Below are 26229 nucleotides of genomic sequence, written 5' to 3' on the forward strand. Positions count from 1 at the left end.
TCAGCCTGTCAATATTTAATTATTGTGCATAACTATGCTTTGGTCTAATGATACCTGAAGGCAGATATGGATCCCTGTGAATTCACCCTACCAACAGAAATACTCCTTACTCTACATTCCATCCAAAATAAACATCCCTGCAAAAAATCAGTCTATCCAAAGAAATTTCTCCTGTTTGGAAAAATTTCAGTCAACACAGAGGTGATCTTAATTGTCATTTATTTGCCAGTTCAGGTTCCCTTGCCCCTTCTCCCACAGTGACAGGGGCAGCAGAAAGGATGGTGATTTCTGCTACTAAGACGGGGACTCTGGAGGATGGTGAGGGGCAGTCGTAAGGGGTTGCAGTCTATCCCATTTTCCTTCCCATACACTGAGGCTTGAACACTACTGCTTCAGAAGAATATTGTCTTAAGCAACAGTGCCCTTGTTCCTCCCACACTGATGTGACTGCATCACAGAAACATCCTCCAGTCAATAAAGCCTTCCAATGTTAACACTAACGAACATTATTTCAAGAATCATGCATAGCTCACACTCCCACCCACCCATCTCACTCCTTGGCTAAATACATCCTCTCACGTTCGCAGCACATATTGATCCCAGAGAAAGAAACCCCATCTGACACTTGAATTCATATCTCCCACAATCACTGAGCTAATGGATCAATCCTCAGTCTCGAATTCTTCATTATGAATCCCAAATCAATGGCACAGCTTTCATCTGAGACTTTTATTAACCTATATTTTGCCCCTAACTATCTTAGTGCTGGCAACATTTAAAATATAAACTGCCTGCATTGCACCTTTATGAATATTATAAGAGCTAGCCATTGAGATGATTTCCTGGATTGGCTAACAGGAACATTTATGTCCTTCATAATACATTTTTATTCCCATTTCTCAGCAATTTAAAAATGAGCTTAAAACTCACCTTCATTACCATGGTTCCTCTAATTACATGATCAATAGTCCCATAATCAAAATTATCTTTTGGCTCAAAATGAAAATATTCTTTGTCAGGAGAAATAGCTTTTAATAATTTCAAGATGTTGTTGGAATACAGGCTACTGGCCTGAGTTGCCATTCTACTTGGCAAATCTGTATAACCAATGTGAACCACACCCTGATGAGAAAGAAAAATAAATTTATGTCAAATCTTTTCATGTATTATCTTGAAAACTTTTCAGGTGTTCTCCACAGACCTGATGCATATTTTACAAATGCTAGTAAATCAAATTTGCATATTACTGCAGACACTTCTTTCCAACGCTTTGTTTTACAAGTTAAGGGTTTTCTTTTAAAACTAATAGCTTACTCTGATGTCTGAACATTAAAAAAAAAAAATCAGCAATTTTGTCAGCAAGCCAGAAACCGAACAAGCTGGGAGGCCAGTTGGGGAACCATATGGTGCTTATTTTGAGAATAAAAAGTCAAGCGCTTTTTAAAGTTTGAGAACACCTTTTGTTTGTCTGATAAAGATTACATTGCAAAATATGTTTCCCAGGTTAACTGGACTCCAATTAGTTCCAAAAGGAAGATATGGTTTTAGATACCTTCATTTCTATTCTTTGCAAACACACAGAAGAGGATAAAGTTTCCTTACCAACATCTCACAGTATTAAAGCTTAAGTATGTGGACTATTGAAAATAAAATAATTCTAACCCTATCGTCTCAAAACAACTGCATATGCTCTATCTTGGATGCTGTGCCATAAATTCTTGGGGTTTTTTCCTTTTATTTTATCCTCATTATAACACATTCCATTATTAGCCATCTGGATTGTGCAGCTGCCAACTTATCCCATATGTAGCCACAGGTGCTGGCTCCAACATACGTTCAGGAGTAAGGGAAAGGTTATAATATTCAAGTATGACAACCACAGACAATATCAGTGCAAGTCGACACTGAAACACCATAGATGGGACTGCTCTTTGCAGCTGACTTTTCAGAACACAGCCACAGCCTACTAGCCCCTGTCTAGAATATTGTGGGGGCTCTAATGATGCTATTAAGGCTCTATGCCCCATTTCAATTGTTCATTTAGTATATTCCATCCTAACAGCTTGCACAGCCATTGGCTCCTACAGGGGGCTTTGTGTGCCTCCCCTGCAGTGAAGCCACAGTGACCCCTAGTGGCTTCAAACATCAGTTCCTTGCAAAGATAAAAGTACAAAATTCTGACGTTTGGAAAAAATTAGAAAGGATTACAGAGAGACCTCATCTCTGATGGGAGGTAGGCAGGGAATAGTGGTCTATCATTGCTCTCTGTTCAGAGAACAATTACACATCAGGAATGTTATCTTCTTCAAAAATATTTGTTGTTGTAGTTCAGGACTCTAAAGCTCCTGCTGGAGTTAATGATTTTGGAACTAGTTAGGGTGGAAAATTAAATAAACAGCTGTAACACTGCATGGAACATTCAGAGTGTCCGTACAGTCCCCGCTATCTGAAACCCTACAGTAAGCAGTTATGGGGTATCCTGCTCCCAGGGAAAGCTTCCTTTTAATCAACAGAAAGATATTGGCTAAAGCCCTCAGCTCTGCATGTTTGCCTGCTGGATCTTCATTCCCTATTTCAGGTTCTCGTTACAATGAGCAGAAAGCTGCCCCTACTTTACATTTTTATCTTTTCACACAGGTGCCCTTATATCTTTGTAAAGATGCAGGCTGGTCTCATGGCTGCAGAGAAACTTGAAAACGTGAACCCTAGATGTTCCAACACCAGGAGGCAAATAAAAAACTCTCAATATTTAATATTTTTACACAGCATTATTTTTGGAGCCTAACTCCATGATTTTGTAGTTTTGGGGCTGGCCATACTGGGAAGGGGAAGATAGTTATGGAAAAGTGCCTTAGTCTGGTCCTTTGTAACAATTCAGATTAAATATATGTTTTAGCAACAGATAAATAATTACACCTTTATATTATCTTACAGTTCTACATTGTACAGATGAAATCAAACTTCATCTAAGAATGGCAATTTTCTATGTTAAAATTGATGGTTCAATATTTAAAATAGTGAAATTGACCATTGTTAGTTTTATAAGTGATTAAATAAAATGAACCTCTAAGTCAAATTTCCTTTGCTTTTACTATACTTGGACTTTGGACAGCTCCACCGTTTTGTTAGTAAAGCTCTGGGGATGAATTTAAGGGCATTTATGAATACGGTTATTAAAAACACTGTAACCATGCTTATAAAAATCACAAAGCATAAAATCTTCAAAGATGGAATGGTGTCTGGACAGTATTCCAATTTGTGGTTTCATTACTTGTGAAGTGAAAGACTCTGCTTTATTATCCTGCCACACAATAGTAAGTATTCATGACAGACATACAATGGCTTCAAGGAAACATGGCCAGCTCTTTGTTACTAGAATGGTTATTACTTTTTAGTTTCTTCAGACAATTGTAATATTGTTTCAATTTTATATACACTTCAACCATTTCTAATAAGCATTGACTTTTATTCTACAGACCCTGTGAATATAAAGCTCTCCAGGATGAGTCGTTTCCACATTGCCACCAGCCTCAGATGCAAGATCCACAATTACCGATCCATCCTTCATTGACTCTACCATATCCTTAGTGATTAGGATTGGGGCTTTTTTCCCTATTGCAAATTAAAAAATAAAAGTAAAAATCTGCTAACTGTTATCATTGCATACAGTAAGATTCTTCCACAGAAACTGAAGATGTGCAAGGAAAACATCTAGTATATTGTGGGTGCTACTGGAAATAAATAATAAAATACTAATCATACTATTCAAAAGAAGCTGTTCTAATCCATGAAATAAATATTAACTGGAGCCCAAACCTGAAGCCCTTATTCATCCATAATTGCTATTGATTGTCTAACTGTATTCATATCACTAATCCGGAAACGTTAATAGGAACATATATTTAAGTCTGCAATAATCAAAAAGCTACACCTTACCTGGTATAAGCGCAGTACTAATAAGAATATCCACTTCTTTACACTGTTTGGCAAATAATGCCATTTCTGCTTCAATAAATTCTTTGGACATTTCTTTTGCATAGCCTCCAACACCTTCTCCAGTTTCAGCAATATTCACTTCGAGAGGTTCTGCTCCAAGGGATTTAAATTGCTCCAGTGCTGGCAGCCTGCATGCAAAGTACAGAGATAACAGATATTGGATTATTGCAGTTTGCTATTTCATCATGGCAGCCATTGCATGATTACATTACCAGTTGCAAGATGACAGCAGTTCACAAACTCTGTTACATTAATTTACAGCAAAGAAACACAACATAGACTCTAATTTTGCATGTGCGAAGCTCTGCACCAAAGCAGAGCCACACTGAATTCAGGGTTTCTAGTTCTTCTCTCAGGATGCTTGACATAATTACTAAGCGGTATCTTAGCTTCTTCTAAACTTTCTAATTGAACCAAGACTTCAAGAACTTAATAAACTACCAGTGAACTGAAAAAAAATCAGTTATATATCATATGCAGCTGTACTATTAGGCTTTTTCCATGCCTAAATGATAATATTTTGTATTATCTTGCAAGTGGGATTTTGATCAAAACTAGACCTTGGACTTGAATGCAGCCAACTTGAATATGTGTAAGCCTGGGGCACATGTGCAAGGCGGGAATTTGTGTACCAGTATACCCATACCGCATGTGTTCATTGGCTGCTGTGCATGCTCACGTCACGGTCTTACACCAGAGATAAATTTGGGACATTTGTTTCAACGGGAATTTCACTGATGTAACTGAGAGCAGGATTTTGCCCAGGATGTTTTATACAAACCTAAGTACAGTATTTTAGAATCTAAGCTGATATTTTCTTACCCTACCTGGTGTCAAATCCTCTGACGACGGCTCCCATTGCTCTGGCAGCTCCTGCAGCAGCAAGCCCAGCCACGCCACCACCAATTATCAACATCTAGAGAGAACACACACATGGAGAGTGAGCTAAGTGTATTCTGTGTCCTACTCCCACTCCATGCTGAGTGTATTATGTCACTTATCTTCAAAAGCACGTGAAGTTACAAGAGCATCTGATGCCACTAAATGTAAGTACTTCAAGGAAGTTTCAAACCTTATCACAACTATGTAAGTACTTAAATAACCACCTGCACAAGGTGTGATATTTACAAAATAAGATCAGGTAGAAAATGATTAGCTATTTAAACCCTTAAGTGAAACAAAACATGAATAGGGCTAATCTTCCTACACCAGCAGGACTTCAAACATTCACTCTGGAACATTGGTGGAGAAAATAGGCCTGATTTAATCAGCTATTTAAATGCTTTGCTCTGTTATAGTCTGGCTTTTCCTCGGATGGATGTTATAGACAAAATTCTGACCTCAGAATGTAATGTAAACTTCAACTCCCACTGAAATGGGTATCAGTCCCTTGGTGAGTAACATTCTGTTGGAAGATTATTTTCAACAAACAACCGAACAAACAAACACACACACACACACAAACCTCTGATGAATATCTGTCTCTAGGCATGATGTGATTAAATGCATTTGTGGCACTTAAATGATTTCATCCGATCAAACATTTGCCAAAATACTTCGAAAAGCCAAGTTAGAACAGATCTGGGGCCAAGTTCTCTTCTAAGGCTATATTTACACTGCGCACATTACAGCAACATAGCTGTGTCACTACAACAGTGCCGCTGTAAGGTACGCAGTGTAGTCTCTCTTTGTCAGCAGAAGACAGCTCTCCTGCTGACAAAATAAAACCACCCTCAATGAGGAGCTTCCCCCACCAACAAAGTGCTGTCCACACTGGTGCTTTTCGTCGGTAAAACTTTTGTTGGTCGGGGGGTATTTTTTTCACACCCATGACCGACAAAAGTTTTACCAATGAAAGTGCAGTGTAGACAACTCCCTTTCACCTCAGAGGCATTGCATTTGTGTAGAGGAGAGCAGAATCTGGCCTGCTATCAGCCATATTAGGCATAGACCTGTGCTTGGGGCAGCGTGGAGCTGCAGCTCTCCAGAAGGAGCTCTGAGAGCTCCTACCCGCACAGAAAAAGTGGACCCAGTGCACCAACCCCACATGGGATTGCTGTGAACAATCCACACGGCAGCCATCCAGCTCTGGAAGTGCCCGGTTCCACCCAACCACCTTTGGGAAGGCTAGTGCCGTAGGAAGTTCTAGTGGAGCGCAGTCTCTGCACTCTGGAGAGCTCAGGTACTGCAATTATACCTGGTCTCTGGGGCGGCGGGGAAAGGGGGAACATGGGGGGAAGGCTCCTTATGCCCCACCCACCTGTGTAAGGAACAGGTACAATCTGGCCCTAGTACAAATAAGGTTGCAACAAATGGAACTGTAACGGCTATATCCTAGATTTCCTAGAAAGGTCATATAGTGGAGCTGTACTCCCTGACTATACTGTCAGTCAGGACAGAATTTTACTCCACACATCTCATCTGTACAATCCATACCTTTGCAGGAGGCACCTTTCCAGCTGCTGTTATCTGACCAGTAAAAAATCTACCAAAATGATTAGCTGCCAGGATTACAGCCTTGTACCTAGAAAATGAAAACAAAAAAAACATTGCGGCAATGCAGTAAAGCCTCTGCAGACAGAGCATGAGGATAACTATGCCCAGGGCCGGCTCTAGGCACCAGCAAACCAAGCACGTGCTTCGGACGGCACTTTTCAAGGGGCGGCATTCCAGCACTTGGATCGCACCCCCCCCCCTTTTTTTTTTTTTTTGCTTGCTTCGGGCAGCAAAAAACCTAGAGCCGGCCCTGACTATGCCAAAGGTATCATTAGGTACTGTACCTTCCTGGGTACCGCAGATAGCTGGGCCAAAACCCTTCAGACAAATACACAGACCAAATCAATGAGATAATTAATAGAAACCCCATAAAACAAACAACAGTTATTGAACATCTTAAACCAATACATCTGCTAACTGAAAAAATACATGCAGATGTCATAACAATTTATACCAGTGGTTTGTAACACTCTTTTAAAGTGAATGCCTGATGGAGGACTATTGCTGGGAAAGGAATGTGTACCAAGGGCGTGGACTCATGGCATAAATAAAATGCTTATTATGGTTACAATATTTTTACTTTTTTTTGAAAAAACAAAGCAAAACAAAAAAAAACCACCTCTGAGTGAAGCGGTAGTGTCTGTGCTTTAATGGGCCTGGGGCTTCCATGCGTACGACCTTGCAGGTGGAATGCCGGCCAGGCTATTGTTACATCTAGAATGCACAGCACAGGGGTTCCCTCATTAAACGAATTAATCGGCAATCATTTAAACACTGCATGAAATGGAAAATGAGGCAAACAGCGCATTTCCTTTCCAAAGGAAGCGTGTGTGCGGCACCCATAGTTATGGGTTTCCTTAACATTCCTTCATAACGTATCCTTCCTAATTAACTGCTGTTCAGAAAACCTCTCAAATGAATTGTTCTTTTTTCAGAGAACAGGAGGTGACCCAGCAAACATTCATTAAAATGCTGTCCGTGGCTTCAAATTTTTGTTGCCTAGCAGTACTAACCAGCCTGAAAGTGCCTAGTGTATCTTTGCTACATCAGCCATTACTTTCAGCAAAGATGGCACCAAAGCAACTCCCCAGATCTGGATACCCATTATTAGCTTCAGGAAAGTTGTGATGAAGATCAGGATTCAAATGTGGAGACTCATCCCACCACTAGCAGGGCTTGCATGATGCTGAATGCTTCCTAAGAGGCGCCAACTCCCTCAGCTCTCACAGAAGGAGCTCAGTTCTTCTCAGAAAACCTTCAGCATCTTACAGGGTTGGGCCTGTAGTGTGTGACCTCAATCCTAGGAGCCAGATATGCCCAGATTTAAGGAAGTTTGGATCCAGTTTCAGATACAAAAAGTTTGTGGCTCAGACCCACTTTAATCTTTAGATGACGAAACTGGGAGAATGCACCTCAGAATGAAACCTACAAATAGCAGTCTACGATGGAATTTTTGCTTTAACTTTGAAACTGTTTCTCTTAATGGCTATTGGGAGACAAAAGAAAGAGCAGGTGGCAGTTTTAGAAGTGATGCAGCTTTCCAGTAACTCAAAAACGGCTTTTTGTAAACTAAAGATTTTCGGACCACTTTGGACTAGTTACTACTCTTTGGTGTTTGGGGGTGAATATGAAAAAGGCCAAACTACATAAAGGGTCATGTGACAGGTTTCAGAGTAGCAGCTGTGTTAGTCTGTATCCGCAAAAAGAAAAGGAGGACTTGTGGCACCTTAGAGACTAACAAATTTATTTCAGCATAAGCCTCACTTCATCGGATGCATGCAGTGGAAAATACAGTGGGGAGATTTTATATACACAGAGAACATGACACAATGGGTGATACCATACACAGTGTAACGAGAGTGATCAGGTAAGGTGAGCTATTACCAGCAGGAGAGAAAAAAAAACCTTTGTAGTGATAACACTTCAATCTCTCTGGTCACTCGATTACAGACCTAAAAGTCGCAATTCTTCAACAAAAAAAAACTTCAAAAACAGACTCCAAGGAGAGACTGCTGAATTGGAATTAATTTGCAGACTGGACACCATTACATTAGGCTTGAATAAAGACTGGGAGTGGATGTGTCATTACACAAAGTAAAACTATTTCCCCATGTTTATTTCCCCCCCTCCGCTGTTCCTCAGACAGTCTTGTCAACTGCTGGAAATGGCCCACCTTGATTATCACTACAAAAGGTTTTGGGTTTTTTTTCTCTCCTGCTGGTAATAGCTCACCTTACCTGATCACTCTCATTACAGTATGTATGGTAACACCCATTGTTTCATGTTCTCTGTATATAAAATCTCCCCACTGTATTTTCCACTGCATGCATCCAATGAAGTGAGCGGTAGCTCATGAAAGCTTATGCTCAAATAAATTTGTTAGTCTCTAAGGTGTCACAAGTACTCCTTTTCTTTTTAAAGGTTCATATGGTTTCACGGAGGCTCTTGGAGTGGCTGATTATGTGACAGATTCAACAGCAAACAGCAAAACCTAAAGAAAACCTCCGTGATTAGGCATAAATAAGTTACATTAGAAAACTAAGCATGGAACTGGAGGAAACACCCAATTAGCCTAAAAGATTACTGAATACATGTGACCATCTCAAAGTCAGCAATCCAAATGTGCATTAAGTGTAACCCTCTTGACTCCAATGATGTGTAAGATGGCACAGAAGATGGCCCATTGTCCGTACCATGTGATACTGCAAAGGAGTTATTCTGGAGGAGAGCATCTCGAGAACTGAGTAACAGAATGGATGAAATCTTGGCCCCATTGACTTGAATAGAGTCAGGCTTTCACCCAGTAAATAGACATGAAAGATCGGGGAGACTGAGACATGCTAATGCCCAAGGTAAGCAAGGGCAGGAAAATTGATGATATGAGATATGCCCACTGGATTCTAATAGATGGTCCCTGCTAAATGCTGCATGAATGTATGATACCCATGAGCCAAATTCTGCTTTGACTTACACCTATTGAGAACTGTGTTTGGTCCCATTAAACTGTTCAATGTTTAAACTCAAGCTGTTCTAAAAGAACCATCACGTACAACCCAGCCTTTTCTAGAAATTTCCCAAAGAATAACTTTTTCTGTGCATACTTTCTGTATTAGAGCAAAAATTGATCCTCCAGTGTGGAATGCTCTCTGTTTCCTTTTTGTGGTTGTGTGCTTCTTGTGAGTCTAAATATATTTTGGGCTTAGGGTAAATAAAGGGGTGGATGAATGTTAAATACAAATATTTTAAGAGCAGCCTGTATAAAAATGAAGACATGTTTTGAGCCCTGTGTTAGTCTATTGGAGGGAAATCAGAGGATTTGACACTAGGTTAATTAAACAGTTTTACAGGCTAAAAGACAGAGATAGAGTGTATGTAACAGGAAAATACTATTCATCTTTGTACCCTGATTGCTTAAATTTACCAGAGCTGTCAGCAAGACCTTTTAAAAAATATCCTCATGATGTTGTTTATGGCTCTGCAAAGACAAACAATATTGACTGTGCTGACATTATCATTGCTTGTAATTTTTTCCTCCTTAGCAGCAATGGAGCTGAATACATGAGACGTGATTCATATAACCGCACTTCCCTCTGACGGCATAAGGAGAAAAATAGTGCACGTGGGATGAACCAGTCCTGGAAATGAATAATTACAAAGTATTTCCTGTTACAATAAAAGACAGAAAGTCCAGGGAGTAAGTAAAAGTGTCCAACTCATACCATGCTGGACATGACAAAAAACCTTACGTGGCTGCATGACTCGGGTCTGAATTGTGTTTGATTAACTTGACAGCTTGTTCTGTTTTCATTCAAAAACTGACACTTTTATCAGTTTGTCTCAGTGTTCACAAACATAAAATCAGTTCTAGATGCAATTCTGGTGCAAGGCAGGATGATTCAAGAGGGCCAGGAACTCATTCCTATGCCATTTTAAAGGGATTAGTATGCATTTCCCCACATAGGGGTTGGCAAATCATGTTCCATTGAAGCCACTGTTCCTGGCAAATGCATCAGTTAGGCATCCTCAACTAGTTCTCTGGAGTGTATATTTTCCTGTTCCACTACTGGGGCACAGAGGGTTGGGGTGGAGGTAAACCAACCTTTTTTGTAACCAACACCATAGGTGGACAAAGAAAAGGAGTACTTGTGGCACCTTAGAGACTAACCAATTTATTTGAGCATAAGCTTTCATCCAATGAAGTGAGCTGTAGCTCACGAAAGCTTATGCTCAAATAAATTGGTTAGGCTCTAAGGTGCCACAGGTACTCCTTTTCTTTTTGCAAATACAGACTAACACGGCTGTTACTCTGAAACCTGTCATAGGTGGAAAGTAATCAGATCTGGGGTCTGGTAACGAGAAATGGGCTCTCTCTCTTTTTAATCATTGCTTTTAGTCTGACCCAGACTAGCAAAAATTATCAGCACCCGATTGCTAGTCTGTGGTCTACATGAAGGAACCTGAATCATGATCTCCATCCATTTACAAATAAACAAGTGTCACAGAGAACAACATTGCTGGCACTGACAGGAAAAGAGGAAAGGAATGGAATGGCACAAAGATGTCACTCTCTTCTTGTCCCTAGAATAATAATGATGTCAGTTTGGCACATCATTAGCACTAAATGTTCTTTAAAATTCTTTAGGATTTAAAAAGAAAAATTCTATCCCGGGTCAGGTACAGGTTTGGCACAATTTCCCATTGAAGTTTAGCTCACTGTTGACTCATCAACAAGGTATTTGAACAGCTGAGTCCTTGGAAGTGTTTTGAAGGAATATTCACCCAAGGGAAGAGAAAAAAAGAGTTATTTTGTTTTGTCTCTTTTTGGTATGGGATGACCCATTCAGACATATTGGTAGCTAAGTGTGAGTTTAAGTGGGCCCAAATGTCTGACATAGCGATGACGACTCTTTAGAGTTTGCTCTATTCCCAACAGAAGAGCATTTTCAAAGCTCCTAGAGACACAAAGAGGGAAGAACAAATGCATAATATTTCCCTACTCAAAGTTGCGGAAGACACTAAAATGAAAGGACTATATTCACTCAATACTTTTACAGGGGACTGCAATGATGTCATGGCTAATAGGCAGTGAGAAAGCTTTATCAAATATCTTCTGAATTAAATTTCAGTGGTGAGGAAGCCAGCAAATGGTGAGGAAAATTCCTCATTCAGTGATGCACTTAAATGTGTTTGATATCTTTACCAATTCTGTTTGAGATGAATTGGTTCAGATTTTAAACCATTTCAATATGTAGCTTATGTATGTAAATAATTGGTCCAATGTTTAAACTAGTTTGTTGTGCTTTTTTTTTTTTAAACGAGTTCCTTACCTGAATCTAAATGGCTTTGAAATCAGTTCCAAATCTGAATTGATTCCAAATGTGTCTATTGCTGAATGGCAATTGGTGTTGATGGCTTGGCTAGTAGCACAGCATGATGCCATGTAGGAGGGAAGGGTCCAAGACCAGCAGTGAGATGCTTGTGACTCAGGTTGTCAGAGGTTAAAAGCCTTGTAAAGGTGATATGTTCATGTGGAATGCCCAGTTCATGCAGCCCCTAGTGTCAGTCCTCAGAGTAGCACAGCAACTTCAAAGATAATTTGAAGTGGCAGATAAAAAACTAAGGAAAGTGGAGTTTGCATGTTCCTATCAATACACTTTCCTTGCAAAGGAGCTTGCGGTTCAGCTTTATTTGTGTGAAAGAGAATCATGGAAAAATAATAAAAACTAGTATGTTAAACCTATGCCAAATATAAGAGCACATTTATCACAGAGTTAATGGTATTTAGAACCATATGTGTTACAGTGGATTGACTGAAATAAGTTTTCTTGCCCACCTGCAATAAGTATCATTCTAAGACAATTTATGTATTGTCGATCTGAGAAAGAAAACAGCACCAGTTTTAAGGCACTGGCATTTACATAACAAGGGAAACACACCATTCTAAAAGCCAGTGGTGTCCAACCTGCAGTCCTCAAGGCCCTAAATCAGTAGTGTCCAACCTTGTTGGCCTGAGTGCCAGAATATAAAGGGGCCATAATCAATACTTTGGGGCAGATTCTATACCCTTTGCACCTTGCTCCCTACAGTCCCTGGTGAAAGGGCATGCAAGGGATGGGAAGGGAGTATCTGGAGCACATTGTGCTCCACTTCCTCCTAGCTGGTGCATGGTCCCTTGAGGACCATATTCAGCTGGCACCAGTTACAGCAGCCTGGGGGTTTGCTGCTCTAATCTATGATTGGTCTGGGACAGAGAATCAGAGAACCGTAACTGGTTGCCAGCTTCTCTTCCTTTTCTCCTCTTCTGGGCTGCCCTGGGTGCCTGTGGAGGATAGCGACGCCATAAGACAGAGCTAGCCAAGCCCCTGTCCTGTTCTTTTGGGGCTCCTATAGCCCAGCAGAGAAGCAGACAATGGAGTAGCCAGCACTACTCTATCTCCCCTGGCATGCAATAGAGAGCAGGGTTATGTAAAATCACATGTGTAGAATGGTGCTCACAGGAACAAACAGACACAAGGCTACACCGGATGCCTTCAATTCAAAGATAACATTCATGAATAAAATTCATATTCCATATCCTCACCCTGCAATGTTGGCCATCGAGCTTAAGGCATCATATCCTTGAGCAATAGTGACTCGAGGAACTTGGTCCATTGCCAAGACTGTGGCTTTGCGCTGAGCAAGTTTGCCTAGGAGATCTGGGTTCTGAGCAGGGTAGATAAAGCTGACAAGTGTTGCATTCTCCTTGAGCAAAGAAGCCTCGTGCACTCCCAGCACTTCATTAAAACCTGGGGCTCTGACCTTAGACACAAAACATACCATACATTTTACTTTTTTAATTAAAAAGAAGTTCAGTCTGATGATTTAAATTAAACTTTTGGAAACTGAATTTAGTATTAATAAAACACATGGAATCTTGTGTCTTCGGCTCCCATGTTCCTAACGCAGATCCCTGTGCCCTTGTGGAGTCCTATTTTCTAGAGCAGTGTTTCTCAACAACCAGTCCATGGACCGGTGCCAGTCCCTGAGATCTCCCTGACACAGTTTAGGAAGGTAGCAAGGAAGTCCCCGGTATCAAAAAGGCAGAGAAACATTGGTCTAGAGGTAGCAGGTCCTGATGAAGAACCAGGGCTTTAGATCAATGGTAGTAGACAAAAATGGGTTAAATGCATTTCTGTCAAATGCCCTTCATCCCATTGAGCAAGTAAGTGATTTACATTATCTGGGATGGAACAGAATACCAACAATCATACCACAACTGGTGTGAACTGGAGTATATATTGAGCAATATCGGAAACTTAACCCTCCCATCAAAAAACAGAAATACAATGCATGCCTAATAGGTGTGAAGCAGCTATTGCTGCAAAAGCTGTTGATACAAAATACTGTACCAATTATATTACTGGACACATATACGATTATGTTTATCATATGATTTAATGCCATAGATAAGTTGTTCTACTGATTTGATTTCATGCTGAAATTCTGATTTTCTTAAAATCAAGAGTCTCTCCTGACTTTTGCATACTGTCATTGGAATAAATATATATGATTCATGTCAGATGCTAAACTTGCCTTTAAAACAATATCTGAGCCAAATACAGTTTTCAAGTCATTGATTTCTGCTCCAGCCTCTTTGTATTGCTCATCAGAAAACTTTGCTTCTTCGCCAGCTCCATGTTCCACTTGCACATTAAAGCCTTGTTGAACTAAGGCCTGGACACCGGCAGGAGAGAGTGCCACTCGCTTCTCATTTTTGCATGTTTCTTTGGGGATACCCACAACTAGATCCTTGTAGCGAATTCCTAAGTAAAAATAAAGGAAAATTGTTATTTTTCCCAATTCATGTTCATTGGATTGTTGTTTGTGGCGTAAGGGGGAAGAGTTTCAACGGCACAAAGGGTATTTCAGCATCCAACTCCCAATGGAAGTCAATAGAACTGGCGTGCCCAACTCCATTAGGCACTTTAGAAATCCCAGCCGAAGGACCCAATCCTGTACACCTTTACTCCCACGAGTAGTACTCAGTAGGAGTAGTTGCGTGAGGAAGGGTGACAGGACTGGGTCTGTGTTTTTTGTAACTGACACAGAATGCTACCAGATGAAACATTCTGCTGTTAACTTTTTTATAGTGCATTTTTCCACAAACACATTCACGGATGCTAAAAGGATAACAAATTAAAGTTTGGTTTATAAAACCCTTGGCTGGGATACTGCTTACACAAGTTTTCATGCTGTTTACCCTGAAAAAGGTGTGGACTTGACCACAACAAATGAAGTGACAACCTCAACTCCACTCACACATGAGGTGGAAAAACCAAAAATAAGACAGCAGCATGAGGAGAGGAAGTTTTGTTTTTCCTGGCTTCATATGTGAGAGAACTGTGCTTGTTGACAAAGAGGCAAGGACATATTGTGAAACAGTCTAAGAGCTATCACTGTAGATTTTTAAGGGTCTGATCCAGCCAGCATTCACAGTTCTAGTTACAGTGCTCAATAAATAAATGTTTTCAGGATCCAGCCCTAAACTATCATCTATATAGTGCCCAATCCTATTGCCACTAAGTCAATTGGAGTTTTTCCATTGACTTCAATGGAGCTAGACTGGACCTTTTAAGGCTCAAATTCACTCCGTGTGGCAGTGGGGTGGGGGAGCAACACAAGGAATATGTATCACTTAAGTCCCACTTAAAGCCTCAAGACAGAATTTCAGTGGTGCATGGACGTGGTGCTGGTCCTATGCACGGGGGTGAATTTAATTCTTGATGGCTCAATCCTGTAAAGTCCTGAACACCAAGTCCCACTGGGAGTTGAGTGCACTGATCACTTCACAGGAAGCCCAGCACCTTGCAGGGCTGAGCACTATGAGCCAAACCTTGATCCCACTGAAGACAATGACAAAATTCCCAATGACATCAGTGGAACCACACTCTGGCCCTAAGCTAATAGACTAGAGTAAAATCCTTTCCCCATTCCTCCACTGTCTTACATGAGTTGTGTTTCTGTAGCCTAGAACTCTTCCTTACTCCTCAAAGCAGATCATACATGCCTGTTGGTTCACATGGGGTTAATATGATGCAAGTCACTGAAACTTTGTGACCCCACAATTTAACTGGGAACATGCAAGCTGTACATTAATAACTAATGTAGATGCACAAACTTAAACATGTGTTTGCCTAAATGTACACTGACAGTTCAGTGGCAGACAGCACTTTGTGAGGTTACCCAGACAGAGCTGACACATGCGGCTAGGATATTTCTTGTAAGAACATTCTAAACAAATCTCTTCAGTGCTGAGATGATATTTTGCTTAAAAGGTGTGATATTAATGCAAAACTGTACACAAGCAGGGAATGACTATAAAAAACTCCAAACAAAAGAAAACAGCAGTGTGTAGCTTTGCTCAGTGGCACATGTTGCAGGACCAGGCCCTGAAACTGCAACAGAAAATACCCTTTTACTTTTTAATTAAAAAAAAAAAAGAGCTTTCATATTTGAGTCACACACAAAAAGTCATTACGGGACGATATAAATAAAGAACACAATGAAAGTGTTTGTAAGTGTACGAAGAGGAGAGAATCATTACAGCTAAACCAAAAATCCGACACAGGCATGGTTTAAATTAGCATGACATAGGAAACCAATATGGCACAGAAGATAATCATCTAAGGACTCCATCCTGCTCACCTGACTCAAGTGAGTACGCCCAGTGAGGTTAGATGGTGCCCTTAGGCACAAATTTGAGCTGGGGTGGTGTATAAATTGCCCCACTGCAGGAGGCACTGTGCCTCAGAGAGCCCTCCATGAAAGATGACATATATGTAGAGACAGTGGGTCAGAGAATGAGCTTACAGAAATGTGGTATTATACTAAAATAGTGGCATACTATATTTCTAAAAGGAACAATCATTTAGCAGTAGAATAAAGTGATTTCTGTCCAACTCAGATTACTTGATTTTAGATTTTGGGGTTATTTTTCAGTTTCATCTCAAGTTCACTAGTACATACCCAAAGTGGCTCACGTGTATCTGCAAGAATACTTTTCCAGCACTCCCCCTGCCACACATAGGTGGTGGAGTCCACTACTGTGAAAGAATATTTATACATGAAATACATTTGAACAAAGATTCTTGGTATATGAAAATTTCATTGCGTGCATGTGCAGCTCTTAGTACTGGAAAAGTGTGTAGGCAGAAATTGGAAGAGTTTACGCAGACATCCCAGGCTTTAGGGAGGAGAGACTGAATGTGTCAGGAATCAGGGCCTGCAGCAAAGCCTAATGAGCAAAGCTGACCTGTAGTAGGCTACCTGATTGGCTACACTGCCTGATTGACTGAAAGAGTCAGCAGACTGGTTCTTAAGCCCAGCAGCCACTCAAAGCACTTGCTCATGGATATAGAAACTTCCTATTTGCAGAAAACTATTTGCTAACTTCCTATTTGCAGAAAACCGAACACCCTTGCCCTGCCCTGCCCCGCCCCTTCCATGAGACCACGCCCCTGCCCTGCCCCTTCTGAGGCCCCACCCCTGTTCACTCCATCCCCCTTCATCACTTGCTTTCCCGCACCCTCGCTCACTTGCTCATTTTCACTGGTCTAGGGCAGGGGTGCAGGAGGGTGAGGGCTCTGGGGGGGGGCAGGGATGAGGGGCTTGGGGCGCAGAAGGGAGCTCTGGGCTGGGTCAGGGTGTTGGGATGGGGGGTGTCAGCAGGGGGTGAGGTAGGAGGTTGGGGTGTAGGAGGGGGCTCAGGGCTGGGGCAGGGTTTTGGGATGCGGGGTGCGAGCAGGGGGTGAGGTAGGAGGTTGGGGTGTAGGAGGGGGCTCAGGGCTGGGTCAGGGACTTGGGGTGTGGGGTCCGGGCGGTGCTCATCTCAGGCGGTTCCCGGAAGCAGTGACATGCCTGCATTGCAACTGGACTTTTAATGGCCCGGTCAGTCGTGCTGACCAGAGCTGCCAGGGTCTCTTTTCGACCGGGCATTCTGGTCAAAAACCAGATGCCTGGCAACCCTACATGGATGTGATAGCTCCTGTGCCTGCTTGTTCCCAAGACTTGTCCTAGTTCTGTTTCTTCCCTGTTCCACCCCACTCCTGCCTTGTCCCACTCCTGGTAACCTCGTTCTGACCCTGGGTTCTGATTCCTGACCTCTGACTTCAGCTGTGACCCTGGGCTCTGACATCCGGTCTCTGACTCTGGTTCTGACACTGGACTTCAATTCCTGGCTACCAACTCCTGCCCTAAGTGCCAGGCCTGCTTCCTACTCTGACCATTAGCCACGACTGGTCATGTGAATTTATATAAGAGCTTTATGCACTGAAACAAACAACCCTATCACAGACTAAAGAATTAGGGAAGAAACATAGGTCCACCTCTAATCTATTTAACAGGACTAACAATTGCTTCAGTAGGGAAATCATAGGTTAGGGTGGGCAAACTTCCTCCTACAAATACCATGGAAATATTCTTCCAAGGTGCTGAACCTACAACTAATAGCCCATACCAAGGCCCTAAAGCCTCTATGTAATATAATATACACCAAGGTATCCAACTGTAATATGAAATACAGTAAGCTAAAATGGCCGTTTTATGATAACATGTATATTCTAATGTGTTATGCCACATCATGCATGCTTTTTCATTAACATGTTATGCTGTGCTGCATATATCGTCATATATGGAAACTCAGATCAGAGCAGCAACATACATAGTGCACTGATTATAATAGATGACAAGATAATTTTGGGGAGATAAAAATAGAAATCCTATAAGGAGTGCGTTTGGTTCAGTAAATCAGCCATCTTTCACAGCAGTAGAAGAAGACAGCCTGTATCAGACATCCGCCAAGTCTTCCTGGAAGTGGTAGTTTCTTTTGGAGATTTATGAATGCAAAAGCAACTGCCACAATCTAATCTGCTCTGCAGAACTGCAGACATACCCAGCTCATGGAGCTATTTAATAGTATTCCTGAAATCCTTCATTAGTTTTAACTTTTTTGAATTGTTAAAATATATCCAGTACTGAGAATGGGGCAAAAGAAGAGAATTTGTTCACCGTACACTGTACAGCCCTTGCTCAGATACAGCACATACTGTGGCTGCTACATAATCTTCCCCAGTAATTTCATAAAATACACACAGTATTCCATTAGGACTGATGGGGTAACCAGGTTCATTTTTCACTTGCTACTTTTCCTGCATAAAGGTTCTCTACAGGAACCTAACTTTCTCAGTACAGCTCCACTTGTATGCAGAAAATCACCTGGCTAAGAATCTCCTTTACAGTAATTAACCAGGATGCACACTGTGGGCATTAGTTACACACTTAATAGTTACATATTTCTTAGGGGCTATTAAGAAAGTTGTAATCTTTTCTTTCAGTTCCATGGGGATGAGGAGTAGAATAGATCTTCACACTAGAAATATCTTTGTATACCCATACATCTTGGGCCAAAGCATGTTTACAATCTCATAAGACCATGGATGAGAATATCTGTGTGTGATTAGCTATCAGATTACATTCCCTTCTGCAGGGTAGGGATATGGGTGACGGGAGTATTTAGCTTATTATTATGGTGTATTTGGTGTACAGAAAATTCTTCTCTCAGGATGGAGAGGACAGATAACTGTAAATCACTGAAAAATCACCCTTGCCAATCCTTCATCATTAAACCTCCTCTAAGCTCTCTCCCCCATCTGTATTTGATCTGCTATGCACACTGTTAAGCTTGGACATTTGTTTTTGAGTAGATATTTTCTTCCATACTTCCATTCATTCTCTGCTAACGACGTCACACAGGCTTTATTATTTTATTCCCTACAGAACTTGTTATTTAGATCATGGCTTCATTCTAAATACATATAAAAGTCTTTTCTTTCCAATATAAATTCTTCTCTCAGCTGCTTAACAGGGTTACAGTTCTTTGCAACTAGCATTTGGGCCATCCAAATCAAACCCTTCTCCAGAAAATTTAAATTTTCCACAGCCCCACTCAGTCTGGATGTAATTAGCAACATTTTAAACCATATCCTTATGTCACATATTTTAAAGTGACCCTGTCAACTTAGTTTAGGACCAACATTTGGGTTTTGTAAAAGCACATACACACATTTTTTTTTCCAAAGCTGACTGGAAATAAGGAGTATTTTTCATAATTTCCTTTAAAATCCATTTAAAAAAACAGACTCATTATTTAAAGATTCTTTTCTAGGGTTTGTGAATCCAAACTCAAGATCCTTGAGCTAGTGCATGCAATCAAGTAAGTGAAAATGACTTAAAAGTACCCAGAGCAATTTCATTACCTAGACTGAACTGCAAAAAGCAATCAAATAGCATACACGGGGGGAAGGTTGTTCACATTCTTTCAGCTGCAATAAAGATGTAGTAGTAATAGACAGGTGGATGTTTAAAAACATTGGGTAAAATCCTAGCCCTATTGCAGTCAATGGATTGGGATGTTATTTATTACTTTTCTTGGAAAGAAATTGTTGCCATAGCTTCTTGTGCCCTGGAAAGAGTTGTCAAGAATCACACGTGTAGCTAAAGAGGTAAATATGGGGACTCTGTCAGTTTTTTCTCATGTGTAAAATGCTGAAGTGCAATTTTTGGTTTAGCTCCATTAGTATTTATTCTTTGCTAGTTGTTCGTGGCAGCACCTTCACTGTGCTACCTGCTTTTCAGACATCCAAGAAAGGATAATCCCTGCCCTGAGAAGTTCAGTGTCAAGAGGACAGAAAGACAAACAGAGGTTAGGGGAAGGGCAACAACAAATGCAGGGGTGGTTTATGCATCACTTCATTCTAGCTGAACCTGGATATCCAACAATCCACCAAGTTAAATACCAGAATGTCTACTGAAATCCTTTGGGAGTTTTGCCACTGCCTTCAGTGGGAGCAGGAGCAGACTTGAGATGTATATGTTCAAGGGGAAAAATTAAACAAAGTCTACAGTAGTTTATATATATTACTCATTCCTATACACGCAGAGTAAGCAAGGGAAAGCTCTGTCTCTCCAACTCAGATCTAACCTCTTAGGTGGCTGGACACAGAAGTATAACGGTAAACATAATCGGCAGCATGTTTCACCTATTTTAGAAAGCTTTCATCTGTCACTCTTATTCGTAGTTTTATTGCAGTAGCTCCTGGGAGGTCCTGATCAGGACCCCAATGTCCTGATCATTGCACAAACTGAGGCCAAGATCCTGCTAATACCTACAGATATGCTTATCTTTATGAATATGAATCGTCCTGTTGACCTGTGTGGGACTCTTCATATGAATGGGCTAAGATGCTTCCTTCAGTATGAGGTCTTTCAGTATTTATGGTTTATTTAGTTTTCTGCATACTCAGAGCATTCCGAATACAAGATACTGTCGCAACACTCACTCAGGACTACATGCTTTCCATGTTTCTTTTGATTTGGATACATTCGTGTTTTCTCAATTTACTTATTGAAATTATGTAAGTATGACCATAAGACAACAATGCCATATTAAATATTGTTTAGTTTTCCCTTACAAGAACAGTAGTTTAGATTTATTTTATGATGTTCCAAAGAATAATTGCCTAACAAGATAATATAAGCAAAGTAAAGTAAACTTGAAGAAGAGCTTAATTACAAAAAGCATTGTTTGGAAATACATACCGGTGGATTGGCAGTTGAGAAATACTTGACAATTCAGTGTATAACCCAACTGTCTGTTGTACTTGAAGAAAAGATAACTGGAATATCACAGTACCATCCAAATGATTCACAAAGAAAACATATTGGGAGATTTAGACAATTTTGGCCGAGGTTCTTAGCTACAACCAAAGAGCATGAAGTGCAATGCATGAGAGAGAGGCATAAAGATTGCTTTATGCACCTGTGTGGACTCCCAATCCTGGGCTGACTATGCATTAGGCTGGTTCCAAGACATAACTAGAAGGCTGCTCTAACTTGCACCAGATAGCAGCTACCCTAAAGCATCAGACAGGCATAGGGAGGGACACTTCAAACATAGCTCCTTCTCCAGCCCTTAACTATTGGCAGTAGATGGATGAATTTCCACAATTTTTTAAAACGTTCTAAAGCTCAGTGCGCTCTTGCGCCTAAACTTAACTTCTGCCTCATAATAGATCAAATTCTTCTCCCTTTCGTTCTGGTGTATGTCAATGTAGTTGAGTTCAGAGATTGACCCTGTATATTTCTATTAATAAAAAAAATAAATAGAACAACCGCTTTTCAAATTAAGGGCCAGTTCAACATCTGAGTGAATGAAATATAGTGTATTTTTACAAATGCAAATCATTGCTTTTACAAAAACCTCAAAGAAATTAAATTATCTAATTAACCATGTGGAGTATGTGGACATTGACTCTGAAAGTTTAATGCGAGTAGAGATTTTTGTTATACCTGACACTGACCTCCAGATGACCTCTAACAGAAAATAAGCCTCCACAACATATGATCCATTTGAAAATAAAACTACAGCATTATGACAACAGCATCTACATACAGTCAAATCAAATACATATTGTACCTTTTGCTGCCTGTTGATTCCATAAGATTTGGAAAGTTCTAAGAGAACGTTGTCCGGTTGCTGGCTGCAGTGTCCTAGAATTTATACTGTGAAGCCAGGGCACCGAGCAACTGGTGATGCATCGCACTAGACCAGCCATCCCAGCAAATCCAGGGGACAGAACGCTCCTCTGTGCCCTTGATGTTGGTCCAGTTGCCCTGTAGATATAAAAGCCTTATTGAAACCAAGTTGCTTGATTAACCCGCCTCAAATCTGTATAATTTTATGTTTAAAAGGTCACTCCATGTTAGGGGCAAGAAGAAAAAACTCAGCAATATTCCTTTAATATTACTGTAGAATGACTGAGCCAAAGGTCTTTACATCAGGTGATGCCTGTGGAATTGAAAGCTGATGACTTGCCTAGGCACTCTGCCAGGTCACTGAACCAGCCAGACTTGAGCTACATTCAAAATTACAAACAAATTGGGCAAAAGCTTGCACTAGATTGTCCTGACTTTTAATTCCGCAGACCAGCATAATTACTTTATTTTCAACCACAGTTTACTCAGACTACTCAAAAAAAATCTTACACCACCAGACTGGTATGTGCAAAGGAACAACCTGTTCATACTGAAGAAGTTTCTGCTTTTCATGAAGGACTGCTTACTGATTGAATTTCTGAGAGACATAATAGTGAAGTGAAACAATGGAGTTCCATACTCACACCACATAGCACTACATGGACATAAAATCTCAATAATAGAAGTTAGAACATAACTGGCAAAGGGTCCTTTCTGCACAGTCCATAGATCACTGCTGTCTCTTTAAAACTCATTCCCCCACCCCCAAATACCAGTCTACTGACATCATGGCTGCAAATGGTACACGTCATATATTACACTCACACAGGTTCATCAGCCTTACACTGACATTTTTATCTGGGCCATTTTAATCAGTTTAAAAGCAAATATCTTGGCTTTGTTTTACTTCATTTGGTAGCTGTCAGACAGGAAAACAAACCCCAGGTACACAGTTATTGCAAACAGTAAGATGTGTAGGAGTCATTAGAATTCAGTGCTGGGCAGACTTAGAGCGGGAGAGTGAGTCAGGTTCAAAATGGGAAGTGCAGTTGGTGGTACGTTGCTAGAAACTCAGAGCACATACCTGCAATCCCAGAATTCCTAATCACCACAACATAACATTCAATATTCTCTGTCCCAAATGCTACATCCTAGTCTCACCCTTGAACCTGACCCCAGGTCTCTGGATGAGAGATTAGGGGGAGGATGCTTTCCTTCATTGATGGTATGAGAGAGCATTGCTGGCCAACCCTAAGCAATCAAAAATCATGAGTCAGCCCCCAAAATCATGAGATTTACCTAAAAAAAACCCAACCACAAACAAAACACGCACACACAAGATTTCCCCCTGCCACAATAATACATTTTGGGTTCTTTTTATTTGCCTACTGGTTTGGGGGTCCATGCATGTCACATTTTAAAGTTTTTCTCTGCAGCTATGAGGGTTAGAACCTCTTTTTAAATAAAAGCGGAGACTCATGTATTTACATGACTCCTGGAAATGAGGCTTTAAGGAAAAGAACAAATATTGTGCAACTTATGATAAAATTGCTAGAGTTAGCAACACTGAATTCTCTGGGGATGGGGAAAAAAAAGGGAAGAACACCATTCCATCACAGCTCCCCCATCTGAATAGTGGCTTTACTTTAGACATCTACACTAGATTGACATGTGAGTAAATGCACCAAGCTTTACCTTTCTCACTCCAACTCCAGAGTAATCATTCATTCTCAACCAGCAAGCAATCTAGTTAATGCATCCCAATGCACAGCGCTAGGTTCTAAAGAATTTCAGTCCCTTTGTTAGGGAAACATTCCCCCCCAGGACCTTTTTCATTCCACTTCAACCGGGTGCGGGAAGTGAAGGGCCCTGTGTCTTTCAGCACTGATCTTTAATGCTGCTAAGATTGGGATATGGATGTGTTTCCATTATACACTTCTATTTCTCCAGTGGTTTACAGAGTTCAGTCAGGCTGAAATTAAATTAAATTGTACAGGACATTAGTCCATAATGCAGGCCAGCAGCTTTCAGTAATGAAAAAAATATTGAAATAAGTGGTTACTGTACAGTAATTACTACTTCTCATACCACTAACACATTCTGTATGCAGTTACATGAAAAATTATTTATATTGTTAAGATTAATTAATCACATAACCCACACCCACCACCCTGAAAATTCAGAGTTAAAAACTTAGCAACTCCTTAAATGATAACTGCATTATGATGAACCATTTGTTCATACACACACACCAGGCAATGTGAAATATCATTAGGCAAATGGATTTTGCCAAGGTGGCTTAACTGTGTGGAGAGCTATATACATGTCATAGACTAACTGTAGTTCATCATCAAAATATATGGTTCCAAAATTTGGTTTTTGTTAAATTATACATAAATCATGTATTAAAGCTTAATTTTTCACAATATCCTTCTTCTGAGGTCACTAAACAAGCAAAAATACATTACAATTAGCAGCTATAACACTGATTCCATAAACCAGCATAATACATTACTTATTTCAAGATCTACAGACCAAAATCTTGGAGCTGAACACACTGGCAATATAAATTGGCATCTCAATCTTATATCTTGGGCCCATTTCTGCTTAGGGCTTATACAGAGCTCTACATTTTCAAATCACTATAAAGAAAAACATTAACTGGTTAGTTCTCACAACACTCCTGCAGTAAGCATTGTGTCCATTTCACATGTGGGCTCACTGAGGCAGAGATTTTCAGATACTTGTATAAGGCCACAAAGAGAGACAGTACTAAAGCATGGATTAGAAAACTGGGTTTCCTGGCTCCCATCCCTTTACATCAGACCTCTTGACCCATGTTGAATCTCTGACTAAATCCATCTACCAAACTAACAGAATTTCTATTTCCTACTTATTTATCCTGGAAATAAAGTTCCTCAGACAATCAGAACAAAGACCTATTTCTCCTTTTCCAGATACAAATAATTATTGTTAATAAAATAATAATAATAATAATAACAACAACCACCACCACAAAAAAAAAATTCAACTACTTATAGATAAGGGACAAATCCTGCACTGACAGGCCTCTTCATGCTTCACTCCTGTAGGGATAGGGAACTACTGATCTCGTGAGAATCTGCAAAAAACTCAGATTTGGCACGCACCACATTTGGTACCCACATATTACCTACACGCAGCTCTACATGACAAAAAGAAAAATATTAATGTTCAGCCAAATTCAACTATAGATTTGAAATTTACCCTCCCCTACAATAGCATGATAACCAGACAACACTGATTCATATGGCTGAAGGAAATACAGCCTGATTCTTCTGGAAGTTTGGGCAAAGCTTTTCCAAACTTTATCTGTTTAACACCAAGCTGCTTGATGCGGCAGAGTTAGTTACCTATTTTATGTTTACATTTTCAGCCTAATGCTGAAATCTGCAGTTCCTGGGTATTAACATCCAGTTCCTGGATATTACAGGAAAACCTCCCGAAAGGTCTCCCACAACTCTTCTGTTGCCGCCTTAATATCTGCGGGAGATTTATAAGCCTATCTCGGATTAGTTTACAAGGCCTGATTGTGATTTCCTTTACTCCAGGTTTGCACCACTCATTTCAGTGATGGTTCTGCTGATTTGCACCAGCATAACTTGGATCAGACACAGGCCCGGTGTGTAGAAACCTTATATTCATGCCCTAGTAGATTGTACTGTGACCCCTGATTTTGAAAGGTAGGACAGCCTTGCCATATCTCACTCACTGGGAAGGACATTCCTTCATTTAGGGAGAAGTTTTAAAGACAGACAGACACACCCTGCTCTTGGGCTGAAGGATTTTGCTGTGTGTTTGAAGGAGACATCTAAAATCTCATTCGCACTGACACAGCAGTCCTGGCCTTTGAAGAAGGGCAGCAGCAGGAGTGAGACCTTCCCCCCGCGACCATGAAAAAAAGTTGACAGTGATAACACTGACAGGGATAATAACCGAGCCTGGAAAGGCAAGTGGGGCATGTTGAAGAAAGAAGAGGAAGACTAAGGTAAGACTAACCTGAGATTGGTGTCCTTAGGAGTGAGCTCTGCCCCCCATGAGATACAAAGGACAGGCCAGGAGGGAAGTTAACAGTCAGCGACCTTCACACCAGCAGCTCACTGGCTGTGGGCACAAGTACATTTGTGT

At 40.6% G+C, this 26229-nt stretch overlaps 1 protein-coding gene across 1 annotated transcript in view; it reads right to left on the reverse strand.

The window, feature by feature from the left end:
* Positions 1–26229, reverse strand: part of LOC141994543 (NAD(P) transhydrogenase, mitochondrial-like) — a 67280-nt gene extending 41051 nt beyond the window's left edge. The window contains exons 1-9 of the mRNA XM_074964781.1: positions 26101–26229; positions 22004–22200; positions 14065–14294; positions 13073–13290; positions 6433–6520; positions 4824–4912; positions 3937–4124; positions 3479–3612; positions 931–1122 (exon numbers count right to left, since the gene is read on the reverse strand). Of these exons, the coding sequence (XP_074820882.1) occupies positions 931–1122; positions 3479–3612; positions 3937–4124; positions 4824–4912; positions 6433–6520; positions 13073–13290; positions 14065–14294; positions 22004–22142 (1278 nt within the window). The 5' untranslated portion in view covers positions 22143–22200; positions 26101–26229. The remainder of the gene's footprint in view (positions 1–930; positions 1123–3478; positions 3613–3936; positions 4125–4823; positions 4913–6432; positions 6521–13072; positions 13291–14064; positions 14295–22003; positions 22201–26100) is intronic.

This window comes from Natator depressus, chromosome 10, assembly GCF_965152275.1.
Source record: "Natator depressus isolate rNatDep1 chromosome 10, rNatDep2.hap1, whole genome shotgun sequence".
NCBI lineage: Eukaryota > Metazoa > Chordata > Testudines > Cheloniidae > Natator > Natator depressus.